The sequence below is a fragment of the Poecile atricapillus genome, chromosome 2 (assembly GCF_030490865.1).
Source record: "Poecile atricapillus isolate bPoeAtr1 chromosome 2, bPoeAtr1.hap1, whole genome shotgun sequence".
NCBI classification, from domain to species: domain Eukaryota; kingdom Metazoa; phylum Chordata; class Aves; order Passeriformes; family Paridae; genus Poecile; species Poecile atricapillus.
The window spans coordinates 13,772,835-13,795,576 of record NC_081250.1 but is presented as its reverse complement, the minus strand read 5'-3'; the positions used below and the strand labels follow the sequence as shown (position 1 = coordinate 13,795,576).

The 22,742-nt window shown below is 36.3% G+C and overlaps 1 protein-coding gene across 15 annotated transcripts in view; it reads right to left on the bottom strand.

The window, feature by feature from the left end:
• The window catches only part of PARD3 (par-3 family cell polarity regulator), a 446,575-nt gene that overhangs the window by 210,030 nt on the left and 213,803 nt on the right, over positions 1–22,742 (bottom strand). For all 15 annotated transcript variants that reach the window (XM_058830950.1, XM_058830956.1, XM_058830954.1 and 12 more), the window contains 2 exons: positions 7,683–7,774; positions 4,651–4,734 (listed from right to left, as the gene is read on the bottom strand). In XM_058830950.1, coding sequence (XP_058686933.1) covers positions 4,651–4,734; positions 7,683–7,774 — 176 coding nt within the window. The remainder of the gene's footprint in view (positions 1–4,650; positions 4,735–7,682; positions 7,775–22,742) is intronic.

Here is a 22,742-nt window from a genome sequence, read left to right as displayed (position 1 = left end):
AACAGAAGGGAAACTGCCAAAGCACAGAGCTCAACCTTTGTATTTGTTTTAAATATCTAACTGGGAATGTAAGCAGCTGAGATTATATTAGCATTTGCACCACTGTATTTCTGCAAGGTTCATTAATTATACTATTAAAATAAACTCAGCTACATGTGTTAACATTTCAGTTCTCAGTATAAATTACAACCAATAATAAAACTAGAAATAAGCAGTGAATTTTTTTATTGACATCTAAATTGCCTGACTTAGTTGGGGTAGTTTGTGAAATGCAAACTCTCCACATGACATCCAGATGTATGGAAATGATGATAATTTATCTTAATAAAAACTGACAGTGTAAGTAAAAATAAAAACTGACATTGAGCATCTAGAATATGATTTGGCCATCATGGCCCATTGTATGTACACATTGAAGTTATTTATCTATTTACCTGCAAGCTAACTGTAGTGTAATCAAATCAGACAGAACAGAAAATAGCCAATTTAAATGTTTATGTAAAGTCACTAACATGAAAAGGCAAAAAACTAGATTAAGGTACAAAAATAAGGACTGATTGAAAAGCTGATGTGCAGTGGTTTCATGCTATGAAAGATCTCTGAAAAGTTCTACAAGAACATAAACACAGTATAAAATTCCTAGATTCAGAGGTCAGAGTAGGCAAATTGGCTTGTTTGTTCAGGTTAAATTATTGCAGCTACTCAATGCTAAATTGCACATAAATTCCTTTACCCAATATTGACATCACAGCACTGCTGTGGAGGCATTTAAATTTCATGCCTGAAGTCCAGAACCAATTCCCAATCTTTGGTAACCACTCCTCAGCTTTTTAGCTTGAGTAATACTTCAAATTATGCTTATAAAACTTCTTAAAGACTGAGATCAGACAGTTTGAATTCAGATACAAGAGTGAGGGAATGGTACATTCACTCCACAGAGAATTTTTCCCCCATACATATGTTCTTGAAAGCCATGGCTACCTTTGAGACTTAAAAGGCTGGAAATGCAGGAGAGGAATAAATGGAGAGGCAGACAGCACGGACCTCCTACTTGATCAAAGCGAGTATCAGACATCATTAGAGAAGCACCTTGAAGGCAATATTATGGACTCTCAGTATAGACAATGGCCATTAGATATTACTTTAGGTTTCTTTGTACCTTGAGTACAAGACTAAAATTTTTACAGTGACACATGAGGTGAATTTATAAACTCTAGAAAATAAAGAATAGAAAAAGTATAAAAAAAAGTTCAATTTTCTAGATTTCTTGTAAGGGTAGCTGGGTTTGTGCATGTTTAAATGCCTACCTTCATTTGAGGTTTTTCTTTCTTTGTAACAAAACCTGTTGAATTTGTCTTTTAAACTGACAAAAATTATCTTTTTTTTTTCCTTTTCTTTTGAGACTTACTAATATATTAAGACATTTAGGATATATAACAAAAAACGTTTCTAGCTGCAGGTTTTAGATGTACAGTTAATCATGGATTTTGTGGCAAACTTCAACAGGAAGAAAAGCTGGCAGAGCTGTGCATACCTGTCTGTATCAAAGTAACATGTCTGATACTTATTGCTGGATGTTCATTATGGGGTTTTCAGAAGAATATCCAAATCCATTTCCATTCTGCTTTACTAAAACTTCAGAGTAGTCTTGGGACTATGGGACTCTAACTTCCATATCATTATTCAGAGATTTCTGATGTTATCTCATATATTCCTTGTGTCAATTCAATCTCTTTCCAAAGACAGACATGGCAAAAGAGCAGCTAGGGTATGGAGCTTGAGAAGATTTCAAAAGTAGAAGAGGCCATATAATGGTAAATTACGATATAATCACTGTTGAGCTTGCAGAGAACTTGGTGCATCCCCACTTAAACATCAACATAACATCCCACATCGTCCAGGCTGCACAAATGAGATTCTTAAGGGGCTATTTGCTCCTGTCTCTGAGCACTTAACAAGAAGAAAGGATTGGTAGTATGGCAATTTTGCACAGAGCTAGAATTTTCTTTCCTTACATATTTTTCTCATTAATTTTCTCTTTTTCTACTCTTATCTGAACAGTTTGCCACTTGCCTTCTCTCCCTCCTTCATTCTGCTTTCATTTTCATGCCTCCTTTTCTGCTCAGCACCGCATCGATGCCATTGTAAAAATGTGCCAGCAGGTTTGCAAACAAAACTTTTATCCTTAAAAAATGCACAACCATAAGGTGATGAATATGTATACCCTCCTCCCTTCTGATAAGGTGAACAAAATCTCTTAACAAAATCATATGATCAAACAGGCCAATAAAAGACTGATATATTTCTAGAGGCAAAACCAGAAGAATAACAAGGAAACATATACATAGAATAACGTTTCACCATGTCTTTAAAAATCAATAACACTTTTCCCAGAGAAATTCAGGGTTTTTTTTCATTTAAAAAGCCTCAGTTTTACTGGGAACAGAAATAATTTGTAGCATCTATATAGATGAGGCAGAGACCTTTACAGATTTTATTCAAGATCAAAGCCAATACTTAAAAGATTCTTATTCTAAACCCACAAAAGACCATAAAAAAGTCAAATATTTTCTCAATAGAAGTAATGAACAGAGTTATGGTGCATAATTTTTAGAGTTTTGGAGTGTTTCCTTAGGGAGGGATTTTCTGGTGTGAATTTTCTGCTGGAAGAAGGCTCCTACTTATTGTATATAGAGAAAAAATGGTGAATTGCACATTATGTTTTTACAGTTTTTCAAGTTATTGATTTAATAACCATTGCCTATTGAGTAACATTTTCAACAGCAAAAGAAAGGAACTACAAGAAAAATAACTGAAAACACAGCATAACTGGAATTGAACAGCAAGTTGGCTTTCCTGTTGTAAAACTTTATCATATAATTTTGCATGATATAGTTAAATTTATTTTTTAAAAAATTATATATTTTTTTTCTGTGTTTATGGCTTTTTTCTTTAACATGGTCTCATTATGTATGAACAGTTTAAGCTTTGCCTCAGACTTGACAACTACATTAACAGGCTGGAAGCGAATTTAATTTGAGTTAAAATTCATATTCCAAATGTCAAAATATATATTTTAACATCAGTTTTATTAAACAACTACTTAGTAAGCAGTTGACATTCTTGTCTTTTCCTTGGCCTTCACACTGTCAAAATCCCAGATAACTGTATGAACATTTCAACCATTTCTAACTCTATCGGATTTACTTCTGAGTTATGTTTGAAGTAGTGTTCACTCATGCCCTTTCCATCCCTACACTGAATTTACTGAATTTCAGATTATGAAGAGGAGAATTCTCCACTCCACAGAAATCTGCTCTTAATACTTGTAGTCTCCAGAAAAAGCAGCTTTAAAGTAAAAAAAAATTACATTTTGTCATAATAATGTCAGTATGACTATGAATGCATTGGGTTTTAAGTAACAACTGCAAATAAAGCTCTTATACTGTGTTTAAATCCCCTTGAAGATATTTAGTATAGAAGGAAAAATACCTAAAATACTCTAGTATTTCTGAAAACAGAAATATTAATATTTGAGAGATATAACTGTATAGCAAGTTAGTTTTGTTATTTTGTTAGTTTTTAATTCTAAAACTGAAATTGCTACTGGGACAACAGACATGAGAACATAACACCCCTTTTCATGTGCAAAGATTACTTTTAAGACATATATATATATTTGTTCTCCTCGTTAAAGAGTGAAAATACAGTGTGTACTTAGAATATGCAACAGAAAAATAAAATTTGCATATATTGATGAAAAATTATCATTTTTCAAGGTACTTAAGAAGTTTCAAATCTACCACTAATTAATACAAAAGTTTAGCTTTTCTTCCTGAGATTATCTTCATGACCCTAAACACTAAAACTCTACATTAGCAAAGTAAGAATTACAGATTATGTTTATTAATACATTCATAATGTGTTAACAATAATACATAAATTATGTATTAATAATTATTATTTATTAATTAATAATTAATAGTCCACCTTGTATTTTTTTATGTTAACTACTTTCTTTATACCTTTTTTGTTGTTTGAAGGGTTTCTGGGGGGGTTTGGTTTGTTTTGGGTTTTTCTTTGTTTTTGTTTTTTGTAAATAATCAAACTTCAGGAGTTTGAGCCTGTAAAAGAGGTTCACTTTTCCCCAAAACAGAAGGTTTCAGCTGGTTTTGCTGCTTTATTTTAACCCCAACAGATGGGACAACATGAAGTTTTGAAAGTGTGGCAATTGTTTTCTCCCCTGTTCTTAACAAGCAGAAGCACAGAACGCTTCTGGTTTAGACTCCTGCTGTTATTTGGGAACTTGTGGCTTTAAACAGTCAGCAAGGATATGTTGCATAAATATCTACCTGAATTAGGGCAGAAGTTTATAAATTATAGGAGTCCAAAAGCAAATGTCTTTATCCTTCAATTTCCCCCGAGATTACAACTCCCAATTCTAACTCCTAAGCAGAGACTTTGCATTATAGAGTCCATGGCAAGCAGGGTCACTAAACTTGCATTTCTTACTTTCTTAATCAGTGAGACCGCCTCTTGAAAAACAGACAATATTGTACAGAAGGAAAAGGCACACAATCCCAAAATTAACATAACCAAGATAAAGCACAGCAAATTACAATGCAAATAAAATCCTACACGATACGTTACCTTCCGCCTCGGGCACTGAAAGGCACTACATGGATTCCCAAAGGCCCGCCGTCATTGGAGACTTCTACGAGCTTTACCATATCACTGTGAGACAATGACGAATGAGGGAATATGAACATGTACCGTGAAGGAACCAAAAAACCCCACACAAACATACACAGAAAAACAAAACCATTCCAGAAACCAAGCCATGGTGATGAAAGCATAGTTGAATACTACGTACCTGAAGATTAATCTGATGGCATGAAAGGAGATCAATCATCAAAAATAGTTCAATTTAGAGAACCGAGAGAAATCAAAGAACTCTTTTTTAAGTTTAGCTGAATACATAAAAATAGGTCTCATCATCATCACTGCATGCATATTGCTTTATTTCTTTCTTACTCTGAAGTTAAACTGAACATAGAGCAGAAATACCTTAAATGCCACACACAATTTTTCCTCAGAAACCCAAAAGCTCATCATAGCACTAGCATTCTTTACTTTTTTATCTTACAGCCAATACTAAATTTTAACATTAGCTTTCCCATAACTACCTCATAATCAAATGAGAATTATTAAATTTTTAATTAGCTAAATCCTTCCAGTTTTAAAATGCATTAATCTGTTTTAGTGTAATTCCTTCTATTTTACTGGAAGATTCCTGCATCTCCTTATTAAGCAACGTTTCCAAAGTAAGTTTTAACTGTAGCATTCAAAACCAACCAGACGTCCCCTGAAGCAACCATGCATCTAGTTTTCAATTATAACTTTTGCTGTAGTGAGGAAAAAAGCAGCAGAATAAAATACAGGTTCAGAAAGAGACATGTAAAAATTGTAGAAATAGATTTAGACCAAATCTATTAATGCATTTGAAACATGCCCACATCTGGAAAGGTGGAATATAGCCCATGAACCATAAAGAGCTATAAATACACAAATGAGAAAATAATACGCCAAGGCCAAACCTCTCAGTAAAACTGGAAGTGAGAGATCTGAACAGAAGCCACAATCTAAATTTGTGGCTTATGCCTCTCTCTGGTATTACATACTTATTCCATATTTCCTGGCACTAGATATATATACACACCAATCATTGAAAAGCTTGCTCCTCATAAGAACACAAATAAAATTTAATCTCAAAATGGAGCAAAGAGCAAGACAAATGCCCTATGATAGCAGTAAAAGATTTTCTACTTCCTTCAATAAGCTCTTGATCATATGGTGGCCCATCATGAAAGCTTGCAGTTCTTAATCTGCAATTTGAGAATAACCAGACCACATAGTTGGGAAGTCAACACAAATCCTCTGTTACAGTTTGTTTTACATTTCTCCTACCTTAAATCTTTTTAATATATTTTTAAGATGGCCTTTATGTTTGATGTATGCCCCAATTGATGTCTGAATTTTACCTTGATTTTTAAATAACATGAATGGAAGGTCTCTATCCTTATTGTCACTGTTAGCTGAAGAAAGCAGTGGAACAACAGGAGAGCTTCTTCAGACCAATGTTTTAAGACTGAGATCAATACAGCATTTCATAGTGTTCCATGTGCAGTTTCTGTATAGGCTGACTTCATTTCCTTCTCACTGTATGTTAAGGCTAAGTTTTCACTGACTAGTGTGCAAAGCAGCTCACAGGATTCAAGCAACTGCTCTGACCTCCAAAAGGAACTCTAAAAGACACTGTTTCCTATTGGTAGGCCTGTGATTCTCTATGATCAACTTTTTTCTGACTTAGCTATTAGCTTAGAAGAAAATTAAGGGCTAAGAAATACAAGTGACAATCTGTGTGATGCACCTGGAACTGTGTAAGTGGAAAAACAGCTTATATTTTAAAAAAAATAAAATTATTTTCCATATCCAGCATGCACTAGAACTAGCTTGTTCTAGTGCTAGAGTCCATCATTTTTCATTTGTTCAAATGCACATTTAACACCTCAGCACTCATTTTTCTTACACTTTTTCTTTATTTAAAAAAAACTACCCCAAATTCAAATGTTAAATTCTGTAAAACAGAAAACAAGTGGAAATGATCGCTTCCTGAGAGAAATTCCTTCAATCTGGCTTCCTGATTTTCTCAGAAGTTTGGGCCAACTGCTTCAAACAAACATGCAAAGAAGTAAGAGATCAAAACAAAACATAAATGAAGTAGCATATGATGAGAAGTCAATAAGTTACTTAAAAGCAACACCAGGAAGCATTACATTTGACAGAAGTTCTGCAAATTCTATTTAGGAAACAGCATTTGGAATTTACAATGTAACAGATTTTGTAAATGCAATCGAGTAAAATGCACGTTTCTACTGCCTAACAGATGTGACCATGATCTTCATCTAACATTTAAATCCTCTGTCCCTAATTCGTAATTTAATTCAAAAATTACAGAAGCAGACGATTTAATTTTATTTGAAATTTAAGTTAATAAATTTAAAAGATTTAATCTAAGGCTAGAAGGGATTTTTTTCATTAATTCCATAACAAGGTATGGATCAGTTGTTTTCAATGAAATGGAAAAGGTCAAGTTTGCTGTATCTTTTGGTGACATAAAATATCATTGAGTGATTGTATTTTTAAATTAGGTGGAGCTAACAAAACACCAGTTTTCATCCATTCTTGAAGTACGAGGTTTTTGACCACACAACTTGTGACTCCGACACATCTTCCTAGAGACTCTGAACTAGTGACTGGAATTAAGATTTTCCCTTTTGAAATTCTTGCCTGTTGATCTGCTTGTACTACCACTAACCCTATTCCTTCTGTCAAGTTTTCAAAGTTCCATCAAATAAGCATCTTTTTTGAGGCAGAAAATCTACTGTGGCATCAGCACTTAAAAATGTCAAGTTTCCAACACTCATCTTTAAAACAAGCATTTTAAACTGTTTAAAATCTGTTTTAAAGAGGTCTGTTGTTTAAAACCAAAATGACACATGGCCTAAAAAAGATTGCCCCATTTTCTTAAGATCAGTATCACTCATATTATTCTGAGGACTTCACTAGTCTGTGTTCAATCTTTAGACTTGTTAAAACATTATGTTCTGCCAGTAACTTACTCCAGGGAAAAATTGCTAGCATTCTCCAAACCAGTGTCTGCATGTCCAACAGGCTCAACTCTGCTGTTGTCCTCCTCTGTTCGATCTTCATCCTAGATATTAAAAAATATGTAAGTTATTTAAACCTACATTTAATTTTATTAACTCATTTTAGTAATGATATTTTATCATTCTCAGATTTTTGGGGTTACCACATGTGCACTGGAAATGTGCTTCCACAACTACAAAAATCTTTCCTCTTCTGAAACTGTTCGAAATTGGATTTGTCACTTTATGTGTTTTTGCAATGTTATTTATAGTTTGGCCAGTGTTATATCATAATTTTACCACAGTTATAAAACTTCTGTGCTACAGAAGCTATTACAGTCAGCATTTTTTTAAAAGGTTGACAAGCAAAAGCAAAAAATCAGCTGATGGTCAGCAGTGTTTGGTGAAACTCCTCCCAGGATCTCCCTGGGCAGGTTACTGGGAGCTTGACTGAACACACAAGGCAGATCACTGAGGCTCATTTACAAAGACTTAAAAACAGTATAAGAAAATGCAGCTTCTGTAACTCCATGAAGTACCAAGAGCTTTTTAAACATTTTATCACGGCCTTTATTAATAGCTTGTCAGGGAAGACTGACATCAAATAGCTACGTGAGGATCTAATGCTAACCAATTGATTTTTAGTTTCACTTTCCAAAAAGTACATACAATTTTCACCAAATGTATAATTTCAAAGTCAAAGTTGTAAATGCTGTACTTCCAAATGCAGACCAGGGTAATTCAAGGACTTCCAGTAAGAAGATCTAAACCTGTTCTTATATGTATGTTAATTATTGGAAGGTTATACTTTTAAATACTCATGAAATCAAACAGAAAATATTAGAGTGTGAACAGCAGGTTTCAGACATAGACTCTAGAGCCAGAGCCATCAGGTCAGTTAAATAATACATGACAGGTTATGAGTTTAGCACACAGAGACAACTTATGTAAGTTTATAAGACAACTTATAAAAGTATTGAAGCGATGTTAAAGGCAGGCAGACACAGTTGGTAATGTCCAATTGAGATTTTCACAGGGAATCTGCAAAAGCAGGAGGCTGGATGCATCAGGCTTCCATGGGCTATGGATCTGCCTTGTGCCTCCTGGAAAGCAGCACGCTTTGTGAGGCTACTTGGAAGATGGATGATCCTGTGTCTCAAGAGGTGTTAATGTGCACCTCCTTGTCATCTCTCTCTGTTAAGCACAAGGTAAATAATACATTTCAAAGGTTAACCAGCATCTTGAACCTGCCTAGCACTGTGTATCTACTTATATCAGTTAAAGTTCTATATGTACCACTGCATAAAGTTTAAAATTAAATAAATATTCAAATCTCCATGCCAATTCTGAGGTCACATGCAAAAAGTTTATAAAGGAAAATCAGAACATCTGGAATTGTTTCATACTGAAAAGAGGCATTCCACATCTTGTTTCATACAGCATCTTGCAAATCACTGTTGCCATGGGTTTCCCGGTTTGAAGTTAGGGACACTGTTGGTTGTAGAAAACTATGTATTTTTATTGCAGTGAAGCTATTACTAGCCTGAAGAGAGCTCTTCATCAGAGTTGCAGATGAAACCAAATTTTGAATCTCACTTATGACAAAAGATTATCACAGACGAACATGACATTCTTAATATTAAGGTTTTTGGCAATGTGTGGTTTTTCCAGGCAAACATGCAAATACACATATATTTATAAATGTATTTTTAAAATGTGTATATATATATACAGCTTCTTCCATATATATATATATATATGGAAGAAGAGATTGAAATAATATCCTATTTGTAGATATGTCTCTGCCAAAAAATAAATGTCTGGCTTTATGCTGTGTCATTTTAGCAGACATTATATATGTGCAATGTAAGCATCATTCATTTAGTAACACTTGGGTCCTATACACCACATTTTAGTCCCAAAAGCTATTCTCTTGACTACTTTAAGTCTTCAAACAAAGCTTCCCTTGCCCCACTCAGTGTTTACAGCAGTCCTTTGCACTTGCTCTTGACAGACCTGCCTGCAGTGCCCTCCTGGGACACAGCTCCTGTGCAATGCTTGAGCTAATGTACAAACCCTTCATTCCACCCTTCCCAGCCCTGAGAGTATCTTTGCTCTTGTTCCCACCAGACCTAAGCCTCTCCACTTGTTGGACATTCTGTTTCCTTTCTTTCTGTCCCACCTGATGGTCCAGAGGTTTTTCTTTCCATGGAGAGGACCATCCCTCTGCCTGACTTTGAGAGCAGCCAATTCATCTGCCTTCTGCCTCCATGCACCTTTCATTATTGGGGTATAACAAATCAGAAACTGCAAATCAAAAGCTACATAAAACAGATGCTATCTGGCACCATCACATCTACATTTTGTGCCTTTTGTTTCAAGAATCATAAACACTGCAAGTTTTGGAACCACACTGACTGTCAGTTATCCAAGCAATTAAGAAACAGCAGCTCCACACGCCTCTGTCTGGCTTTTCCTGGACAGCAGACAGATCAGAAACATGCATGTGCCAATAAATAGGTGCTTAGAGGAGGAATCATAATCCTAATGAAAGCACTACTGCCATGATCAACAGATGTATGATGTACCCTTTTAAAAATCTTTAATATGACAGTAATCAGACTCTCTTTTCTTCTAAAAATAACGCAGATTTTGATTTACATTGAAGTGAACGGAGAGAAAAATTGGACACCTGCAGAGGGATCTGACTTAAAATTCTGATTTACTATGAAAAATAACTAACTAGCTGTGAAAATTTTTGCATCAAGCAATTATTTCTTTATTTGGAAAGCAGTTTTCTTCTGAAAGGCAAATTTGACCTGGATGAGGTAAACAAGGAAAAGGACATTTAACAGAGCAAGAAATGGAAGTGGTTTCTGTGAACCCACATACTGCAGATATTTCTCAGAAATAACTGATTTGAGCAAGCTCACAAAAGTGTAAGGCTTTTTTTTCTCTATATAAAACCACTGATACCTGCTATATCGAAAGATACAGCTTTTAATGTACAGCTACTAAAGACAGAACGTGTTTTTTTCCAAAATTGAAATAAGAGTAATTAAAACATCCTTTCATCTTTACAGCACAGAGGAAAATTTAAAGCATCTCTTCCAATGTACTTCTCCATATCTTGATGTGCTCAGTATACAATTTCCCACTGTTTGAAAACTAAAAAGAAATCATTATTTTTCTAAGTTCTGTAATAAAATTAATGATGCAAAAACTGAAAAATTATCTTGACTGCTCAAAATGGACTATTAGTGCTAAAAGTTCTACCTATAAAAAGGTCCATTTCACAGTTCACCTGCACAGTGTTAATGAAATACATATGAAAAGTTGCAAACTGGGTTTTTATTTTTGAAGACACTCTCTCTTATCATCACTCAGGATTACAAAATCTGCAGAGTTAAGGAATGTCAGCAGTGTTCCTGCCAACAGAACCTTATCCAATATATATGAACCCAAACAGTTCTTTGAATTAGACTTTCTCAGAAAATTTCTGAATGAAATCTGCCTAGTGTAATTTCCTAAGCTCAAAACCAGCCATGCTTTCCCTGTCTTACTGGAAATTTTAATGTCTATTACCAAAATATGAGCTCCTGCTTCCAATTAATGCACAACTTCATCTTCAAAGAAGCACTTTCCCACTCATCTCTGCTGTTCAATACACTTCTCATGAACTCCCCAAAACAGAAGCAGAACTTCACATTCCCTTGTCTTTTGACAATTTTCTAAAGAAAACTCAATAGCAATCACAGAGTCTAAATATTAAATTTCTACATGTTTCATTTTTGCCTTTATTTCTAGGTGCCTGCTCTGAGAAAACAGGGATCACAATCTGCTTCAGGCAGACCCAACAGGAAATGGGCTTGGAAGGCCTGTAATGGTTATGTATAAATCTATCTTCTCTGAACACTTAACCCCATCTCTCCAAATCAACAGCAACACCTCCCTTCTACCAATAACTGGGGGAAAAAAAAAACATGGAAGTAAAGGTGTTTCACTTGGGTGGCTTGGTTGGGTTTTTCTTGGTTCAGGGGTATATAATAATTAATTTATTATTGTGCATATTTTAGTGATAATGCCTGTATAAAAGAGTTTAAACTCTGCTTTCAAATTACTTCAGCATTCCTTGGCATTCCTTGACTCTGCTCCACTGACCACCTGTACACCTATAATGTAAATAGCAACTGTTTTGTGCATCAAATCATTTCAGCTGGAAGAATCCTCCATGACCAGCAAGTCCAACCATTAACCCAGCACTGCCAACCTGAAGTACAGGTGCTTCAAGATTAAAGAACTGATTTTAGAAACAGATAGAGATACACTGAAATGCATCTGCACAAGGGCAGGATAGAAAGCTCTGTCTGGGCCTCCTTTACAGTTTTGTGCATTTTCCCAGCTCCTTAAGAAGCTGGCAAGATGAACCATAATGATTAGGAAAGCACTGATATGTCACTATTGCTGTAGTAATCATCTTTACAAAGTAACTTTTGTAAGTAATTTTTCTTTGGAATTAGGAATTGCTTTTATCACACTCATCCAAAGGAAATATGATGTCAATACTGTTTGCATATTTTAAAATGATGAAAGAACAACTTGCATGGACATAAAGCTGTTTACCTGCTGAGCTGGCAGTATGCAAGAAGCCAGACTTTTCTGGAAGTCTTCAATGCCCAGACTTCAATGAAATTAAAAGCAAAGAGAGAAGAGGGGTTTTTTTTGGCATTTCGAAATTTCTCCTACTTCCTCCTTCAAGAATGTGACCGATTTCAACCTCAGATATTATGGAGCTGATGTAATACTGATAAGCTGTGAAAACATTATTTCTGTATCTTGTTTTAATACCATATATGAGTATGGTATTCAGTCAGCTCAGTTCCTCAGCAGAGGCTGTGTGGCCTGAGAACTGGCTGGAGACAGCACTGCCTCAAGTGAGCATCACAGTGAGATTCACTTCCCCAGGGAGCATCAGATACTGGGTTGTTTGTTTTCCACCTTTTTTTTTTTTTCTTTTTTTTTTATTTCAGCATAGTGAGTGCAAGTCCTGTAAACAACAAACTGAAAGGATCCAACACCCAACAGGTGCTTTAGATTTTACTGCAGAAAAGGACAGATTATCAATAATGACAAGCTCCTGACAATATTTTTTTCCTCAGCCAAGACACAAATAAAATAAAGCTTGTGCTATTAAAATATGCCCTTCCCTTCATATTTCCCATTTCAGTCTCTTGCACTTCTCTGTAATGATTATGGAAGAACAGACATACTCACTATTAGTCTCCTGGCAGCTGTGCTTCATAAATGTTTGTTTGGTTCTTGCAGCATAAAGTAGGTTCTCTCTCTCTGTATGATCACACTTGATGGGAAACAGCTCCTAAGGGACCTATTTTCCTGTGTCTTAACTAGCACAAATACACCAGCATCAGGCTTTTGTGCTAATGTTCCCACTTTTTGATTAACCGGCCAGATCTCCAGAGAATGGCAATTTTCAATCAAATCTGAAGAGCAGTTACAAAGACAACATGGGGAAAATCCAAAAAATATTGAATATGAAAAATACGCTATGTTCCCTCTTGAACGTACATATATATGCACAAATAATTAGGTTAGAGTTTTGTGTAATTCACAACAGCCCTGTACTTAGTGCACTGCTATTATCAGCAATCCAGGGAGAGAGAAACCTTACATTAAATCATCATCCATTTAAACACCAAAAAAAAAAAAGCATGCAAGAAATTATTTAATCTTATGTGTATATATATACACACATACATATATGTAAGTTAATATTCTCTTTACATCTCAATAATCCCCATGTTACTCACATCCTTCTGCAAGATGGTCACCCTGCAATTGGAAATGACAATATTCACATAGTTTTTATATGCCTCACTACTCTAAAATGAAATTTGCCTTGCTCAGTCAAATAGATATCATATAGACATAGAGGACTGCAGAATGGAAGGGATTTCTCAGGTCTCTGATGAATATCAAATTCATTCCCTGCTATCACAGGCAATCATCTCTTATTTCCCATTTATTAAACTGATCAAGCTGAGCCTTAAGCCTGGTTGGCTTCACGATAGCACTATTTCTGTTTTGAAGTGCCTTAAAAGGAAACGTTTTTACAGATTTAAAGAGAGATGAATTTGATTTCCTATTGTCCAAAAAGCAGAACACGAGAGAGCAATGAATATAATTTGATACAACCTTCCTTTGGCAAACGTATGTGACAATTCATTCAATTTTGAATAACTAGCATTTTTTCATTCATAATGACTTCTTAAAACATGTGTTAAAAACCTGGCAATGTGAATAACAGTTGGACAAGTCCTGTGGTACCCCAGCTATTTTGCGGTGTGCATCAATCCAGAGCTTCCCGCAAGTCAGTGTTTTTTAGGGGCTCAACTACCTGTGATGCCTCACTGAAATGTCACACATATATTCTGTAATGATTTGGTGGCACACACCTCTATCAAACAGCAAGTCAGGCTACTGGCAGGAGCACAATCCTGCTTGTCCATGTAGCAGAGTTTCCATTAGAAAAGATTTTTACTAGATTGTGCTGCAGTTAGTTATTTTTACAGTAGGCACTGCAGACAGCACCGAAAAAGTATGAGAGCCTTTTAGGAGCTTCAGTAGGTTTAGAAGGTTTCTCCTGCTAGTGAATTTAACCTGAGACATTTTGCTGCTGCTGCTTCTGCTTCTTCACAGTAAAGAAAATCTTGGGTATGTCCTTACAGTGGTAGCTTATCAACAAACAGCAAGAAATGCATTAAAAGTCAAAAGGGTTTTTTGTTGTTGATCGAATGTGCTTCTTAATTCATGCATCTGAATAGTCTCTGCCTACCAGCAGAGAAAAGAATATTGAGAAAAAGGGAAAAAATTATTAGCCAAAGACTGCAAACACACATGCCACTTGGCAACCCCATGCAAGGAAAAGAGCACCAAATGGGATTTGAAAGAAAATAGCCCATTAGTAATGTCTAAAGCACCACCAATTCTCAAACATTTTACAATGTGCACTGTAATTTTATTTCACAGACTGTATTTGCTGTTTGACTGAAAACTACAGTGTTTGTTTTCCCCAGACTGTGGTCATCCCACTCTGTATTGCTTCAATGACTTCTCCTGGACCACTGACAGTCCAGGGTGGGAGGCAGAGGGAGGAGATGTGCTGCAAAGTGATAGCTACCAGAACAAATCCATACATCTAGGCTCCTCTACAGATGGCAAGTATCAAGTGGATAACAAAAATATGTAGCTGTTCCCACCAGATCATATTTAAGAGACATTTTAAAGAAGATTCAAGTATTGCTGGAGCACAAAACTATTTTTGCACTCACTTTGCAACAGCTCTAAGTCCATATATAATATGCACCACTATAACACACTCATAAGCACATTATAAAACAGTGCCCCAAATTTCTGTTCACTGGCAAATGGGTAAAGTGTTGCCACATTGAACTTTCAAAAACATGTTGATGATATATTCATTACATTAAAGAGAGACTTTAAATTAAGACAATATTGAGTCCTTTCTAATTTCCTAGACTGACTTGCTATATGATAGCGGCAAAAACCACTTGAAAGTACATTTCCTTATTAACATGATGGGGATAATATTACATGTTTGCAAAGGCAAATATAAGACTCTGGGATGTGACACTTTGAAAAGCAGAAATATTAAAATGGATCTCAAATGTCTCAGCAGCAGCTTAGGATACTAAGCCACAAAACGCTTCTTGCTCAAGGATACCAGATGTGTTTCATCTCTTTCTTTTCTTAGCACCTAGTAACACCTGCAGTGCATAACCTATTTTTTAAACATTTTATTAGATGCCAAGTATATGAAGAACTATGAAACTCAAGGCATTTCATCACATAATGAATTTGTCAGACAGTTCACTTACAGAGCAACCTGTAAATAAAACCAACCACAGCTAACAAGAATAGCCAGAAGAGATTTGGCAGGACCAGACAAGGCTTCCCAGCACTTACAGTCCTGCCTGCTGGGGAACCCACTAAAATTAATCTTTAAAACCAAATGTAATGATAAAATCAGCCAAAAGATTTGACGCAACAATAAAGCACTAACGTCTCATGTGCTACATATTTGAAATATATAAAGCATGGATTGTCACACTTTGAATATTAAGCAAAGCATCCAAAGAGCTTTCTGAAGATCTGATCAATAACAAATTATAGACATGCCCATCGTATTACAAAGAGAAGTAACTCTCTCACAGACCCACATACAACTATAACAAATTACTTCAAACTGATTGCTGCCTTACAAATGGGTTCATTTTGTCTTTATTCCACTTTCTGTTTTTCCTCAGGATTCAAAACATATCTGTTTCACAGGTGCAAATCTGTTTTTTGTTTGTTTTAAATAAGGCTTATCTACAAAATATTTCCATGTTCAAATCTCTGAAATTTTATATTCTTCTCATACGATTCACAGACTGACATACAGACCACCAAGATCTGCCAATATAAAACAAATACTAGGGTTCACATTAAATAGGAAGTCTTACTTAGATGTCAGAATCATGGGAAGTATCTTTAGAGGAAACAGTTATCAGTGTTACATGAAACAAGGCTACAATTATAGGTCAATGTATAATCTAATTCCCCTGCAAAGTTCAGCCCAAAGGCCAGGCCTGGTTATCATCTACCTTGCATAATGCAGGAATTACCTCAATTACAGAGACATCTCCACATGGTGAACCAACATAAGTGTGGCACTTGGCATGTAACAAACACACTCTGGTTGATGTCTTCATATACAATTTATTTTCCCTTTCATCGTGGTAAGTGATACATAGACTGCTCCTAGAGACCACCCCCTGCTAACTCATGCAATACCTGCACACAGAGAGGAAACTGTCCCTGCTTTGGTAGAAGGTGCTTCACTTGAATTTTTTCACAACAGGGATGACTTTTACAAAATGAAGTCTAATCTTCTTTTATGACTTGAGTTCCTCCTACTTCACAGTGCCAGGTAATACAGTTCTGGGATTTCAGGACCAGAAACATTCATTTGATATGGAGAAGTTGATGTTTATCAAAAACTCCACAATATATTCCTAACATGGATTGTTAGTATGGCATCCAGGAAATAAATACATACACATATAGATAGATTTAAGCAGATATAGATAGATAGGCTTCTAAATAGACATGTATTTAGAAGGCCACGACAACAAAGACATTATTTTGTTCTTAAGGTAAGAAAAAAACAGATTACATGGCAGTGCTACAACCACATTGTGTTTGTTTCTTTCTGTTGAGTAGTCTAAAGTAGGTCAAGTTAGGCACATCCATTAGTTCTCCTATAAATAGATCCACACTGAATTCACCTGCTTGTAACTAATGTAGAGCAACAGAATTTTAAATACTTTTCCCTTTAATCTGACAAGTTAGCTTATGCTGTATACAGACACCAGGAAAAAAAAAAAATCTTTAAGTCCTGCGTGATTTTTAAAGTCTAAAAAAAAATGACAATGGAAACGTGAAATTGGGACACACTTTCCCTGCAGAAAACCAAGTGCACATGCCTCCACCTATAAGTTTAGAGATCTAAAAGACTTCTGCAGAGATGTATTATAGATAAGTCACATAGTTTCCCCTTGATACTGAGACAAAGGAAAGGAGACAATTTTGTATTAATCACTTCACATTTTCCCTGTAACACTCCTGAATATATTATTATTCACCTCACCTTTTCAAAGACCGTGATTTTCATCCTTCTGAGGATTTTTTTTTAAAGATACAAAAAGCATTTCTTATTTAGCAACTTGAATTTGTCATTAGGCAATTTTCAAACAGGTCTCATAGCTCTTTTATCCTTATTCATTTCTTTTTTTCTTTTTTAATCTGAAATGGTCCCTTGTTGCTTGATTTGCAGATCTGTATCAGCATGCAAGGATTTCACTAGCTTCAGCCAAGTACAGAACAGTTCGATCCCCTGGAGCACTGAACGTAAGAGTCAATTTAGAAGCAAGGTAAAAGTATAGCACTCTGCTCCTCATCACACAAAACATCATTTTACTCACACAGGCATCTTAATAACAAAATTCAATTCTGGATCTTTTTCTCAGCATGGCTCACAACTGTTCAGAAATTACACCAGGAAGCTCACTGAAGACTTGGCTTTTTAAAAATTGGATTAAAATATCTATTTTCCAATAAGGCAAACGTCTGTACATCGGCGGGAGTTCAAACTTAGGACATATTCTCTTAGTTCTGTATTCCTTTAGGAAATGCAACTTTCAAAGCTTTTGGTTTTGTGTTATTAACAGTCCCCATTAATTTTGCCCAAAGAACCATAAAAGTCATAAAAATCATGGAATAGTTTTGTTTGAAATGGTCCATTTAGTCCATTAAGTTAAAATCCCTGCCATGGGATCAGGCTGCTCAGAGCCCCCTTCCAGCCTGCTCTTGAGCACTTCCAGGGATGGGGAATCCACTTCTCTGGATGTTCCAGTGCCTCACCACTATGACAGCAAAAAAAAAATTCCTTCTAATATCAAAACTACTATCTTTCATTTTTCAGCAATTCCCCCTTCTCCTATACTACATGTCTTTGTAAAAAGTCCCTCTCCAGCTTTAGTGAAAGCCCCTTTAAGTACTAGGAGGTGCTATAAGGTTCACCCAGAGCCTTCTCTTCTCCAGGCTGAGCAGCCCCAACTCTCTTGGCCTGCCTTCACAGCAGAGGTGCTTCAGCTCTCTGGTCATCTCCATGGCCTCCTCTGGACTTGCCCCATCAGATCTGTATCTCTCTTATGATGGGGGGCCCCAGAGCTGATGCAGAGCTCCAGGTGCAGGAGGAGATGGGATCTCCCCAAAGCAGAGCAGAGGGGCAGAATCAAGAGAGGCTTCCCTCTCGCTGCTGCCCACGGTGCTCTGGATACAGCTCAGGACATGCGTGGCCTTCTGGGCTGCAAGTGCACACTTTCAGGTCATGTCCAGCTCCTCCTTAACCAACACCCCCAAGTCCTCCTCAGAGCTGCTCTCAAATCACTCTTCACCCAGCCTGTATTTTGTGCTTGGGATTGCCCCAACCCAGATTCAGGATCTTGCACTTGCCCTTTTTGAACTTCATGAGGTTGGCATATGCCCACCTTTCAAGTCTGTCCAGTTCCCTTTGGATGGCATCCCTTCTCTCCAGAGTATAACCCACACCACACAGCTTGGTGTCATCAGCAAACTTAATGAGGGTGCCCTCAATTCCACTGATATTTTAATATCTTATCTTAAAGAAAAATCCATGGGTTTCCACTCATTTCTCCATTCCACTTCTCAGGATTTGCTAACAGAGCTTTGGTTTATAACTTTTTAAATTTATATTCATACTGATTAAAAGTAAAAACACCTATACATTTGTTTCAAAAGGTCTTTTGTGTTACACATCAAGTAGATGGACAAACATGCCTGAGCTAAAGGAGCTAATGTGCCTATATTTTAACATTAAGTCTCACTGTTTCGCCCCTTCCCTCCCTAAAAGAACAAAGCCAGTCAAACTTCTGGCCCCAAGTCCCAGAGAAGGAAGACCTGGAAGGGAACCCCAGCACTGTGGTGGTGATGCAGGACACCTGGCCTTGATGCAGAGGGACAAGGCACCCAAGCCTGCTCTCAGCTCCTATCAAATTTTCAGTGATGAGATTTCATCATTTTGCAGTTTCATCTTTTACTTCTCTTTTGCTGAATTCACAGTTGCATTTCACTTTTTTTCCCACCTCATTCCACTGAGAAACTCCACTAATATTGCTTCAGCTGAGTTTCCCTGTTATGCTGTAAAATTTTCTTTTTCAGTCTTTTGCACAACATGGATTTTACCTTAGGCACCAAAAAAATTCACCATTTTAATAACAGAAAATGCTATAGCATTTTTCATTGTCCTTTGCTCAATTTGTTTTGTTGAAATCAACACGAAAAACAATTTCAAACTTCTCAGTAAATGCTTCATTTACAAATGCTCCATTCCAAGTGCCTACAGGGTTACAATCTGGTTTATGACAATTTTATTCATTTTTTAATCAAAAGCATTAAATCAAATTTAAAATAAATACTACTCAGTTCTTTAGTAGTGCCCTCCAGCACAGTATGGAAAAAGAAGTTCATGGACAATAATGACTTTAGCTTCACTGCACTCACTGGAAGAAGATTAAAGGTTATTCTCCAAATTATATATTTGAGGAAACTGAGGAACCAAAGATTTCTTTCCCTATTTTTGAGATTCATATCCAGTCTTAGATGCTTTCAGTTTTGAGTGATGTCTCTGAAATAGAGCCTTGCTTTATGAAAAAATGTAAAATATTTACAGGTATTCCTGAACTTAACCAAAAAAGCAGCACACCACAGGCCCCATCACCTCTTGGAGGATGCTGGCTGGAGAATGGCTGAGAAAAGCACCGACTCCCTTAGAGCACTTTGGTCCTGGGCCTGCATCAGCACACATGCATAGCTGCTATTCAAAACCCTTACACAACAGGTGATGAAACACGATCAACAGCCAAACTTCATCATCACTACCTCACTAAGCTATCCAGGGACCACCAAAGACAATCTCTTTGTCTAAAATGTACCAAGGAACAAAGTGTAGGATGTCACACAGCTGCCACGACTACAGCTCCAGAGGCACTTTGTAAACTACCTGTTACAAAAAGGAGGGCATTTCAAGAAATAACTCATTTAATGCCATTTGTAGCAATAGAAGAGATCCCAGCTCCTCAATAAGATTAATTCTTTTTAAACTTCTCAGAGATCTTATTTCCATTTGCTATTCTTTCCCTTCCTTTTCCACACCAAGTCAAAGCAGTTTGGACTAAATTCAGCATGTGTGATGGTGGTAGTGTATTTCCAAGCAATTGTATTTCCATCCTGCAGCCCATAATAACACCTCAGCCTGGCATTTCATTATCCCGCTAGGCCAGCACAAACCACAGATGTGGGCTGTTAAAAACAGCAGTCTCCTCCTCTCCTGAAATGGTCATGTCTGGCACTGGAGCCCTCTGTCCACCTTCTCCTTTCAGTCTATTCAAGCATTTGTATCATTATACAAAAGATCTAAATTAAAATTAATGTTTAATAGAAACAATTTTAATTGGTTACATTTCCCAGGCTGGTCCAGTTCAGTCTAATTAACAGCCTCATAAAAGCTTAGGGAGGCACAAGGGAGGAAGCAAAACATGGCCAAGACTGCCTCTTTCAGCAGCAGAGATGACTAAAAATCTCTTTACTGCTGTGGCCTGTTGTTTGAAAGGATACTGCTCATATGCAGTCCCAAAAACAGCTCAAGGCACTCATTTCAGCATTTAGTAACTTGCACTATGTCCATCTCTCTTTTAATATCATCCCTCTTTTATTACCTTCTTCAAAATCCTACCTATTTTCAACTAACCTAAATAATTGTGCCTTGTTCACTGAAGTTGCTATATCAGCAGCTCCCCCTCTTTCAAAATGAACAGGCTTTCCAGGAATAAATCCCTCTTGCCCTTGTACACTGCTGACCTATTTTATGTAATTTGTTTTTTTCCCTGCCAGTTTCTAATCTACAGCAGAACATCATTTGTCACCACATAAGCAGTTACTAAACAACTTCATATGAATTACTAAAATTCTGCTGTCTTCGTTAAAGGAGACCAAATTAAGGCAGAGGCACAACTATTCTTCTAAATGCTATTCCTTGAATGCATTAAAAGTTAAGATGCATAAACAGAAAGGGAAAAAAACCCCATCTTGTGGTTGAATGCCTCTTCATCCATCTCACCCCAAAAAAAAGGTGAAAATAAAGAAGTCATAGACACATTAGAGAAGCATGTACCCAAATGCTTCTCATCAGAGTCATAGCACTTTATGCATAGATGTCTACATAAACACTTTTTTAAGGTAAACAGTAGAATTTGGGGGAGCAAAATTCAGTAAGGAGATAGAAAAACATTTGTTGATTAGGATTAAAAAAACATAGACACTGCTAAACCCCAAAAGCATAGATAACGTTAAACCCCACATTTAAACGTTCTCATTTTGACACAAGGTTTTCTAAGTTATCATTTATCACTTTTTTCTTAGTTATCACTAGCTGAAGCCATATTGAAGGTTTCAAAATGTACAGGAACTTGTCAATTTCCCATAAATCACATTTGAATCCCAGATGAGCCAATCAATTAAGCTAGTCCAGTCTAAGACCTCTGAAAAGAAATGTTTATTTTGCTTTAACTCTTCACACTTATTTTCTGAACCTGGAAAACAAAATACTTTTAGGAAAACAGATGGAAGCAAGTCCTATGACATTCCTGTTCTGAAGCTTTTTTCTTCAAACTCTGAAAGGAAAGCTTGAAGAAACCTGAAGAACAAGCAAATACTGGGATTTCAGGAAGAAGTGATTTTAGAAATCAAGCTGCACTGAGAGCTTCTTTCTCTACATCCCTGGGCAAAATCTTTGTCCGCTTCCACTTTCCAGTGTCCCAGAACACATCAAGTTTCAGACGAGCTAGCTGGGCTAGTCCAGCACCTTGCTATGGCCAGCTCTGGCTCTTGCAGAGGGCAGCGCAAGGACAATATTGACCTACCAGTACTGACTGGATGGGAAACAGAAAATTATCTGCTTTATCATTATAGGACTAGAAGAGTGAATCAGAGACTGAACCTTTGAAACAAGGTAAAGGCCATGATATCTTCTATTCTATTAAAACTGATTTACTATAAAGGCAAAACCAATTTAGAAAAAAAAATTAGAAAATTCTGTGACAAAGGCACAAAGGCTCAAAGGCTTTTCACTGAAATTAATAAAGCTCCTAGGGCTCTCATAAGATTATATGATTTGAAGAAGAAATACAGAGAAACAAAACAGATTTGTTCAAAACCTATGAATTTTCATTTAACATAATTAGCAGGTTACAGACTGTTCTTTTTTGTGGTCTACCCTCATCTATTTACAGGCTCAGAATGACTCCTTAGTATTAATACTTAGAATCTTTTTGCAGCTTGATTAAACTAAAAACAAACTACAAAACATAAATA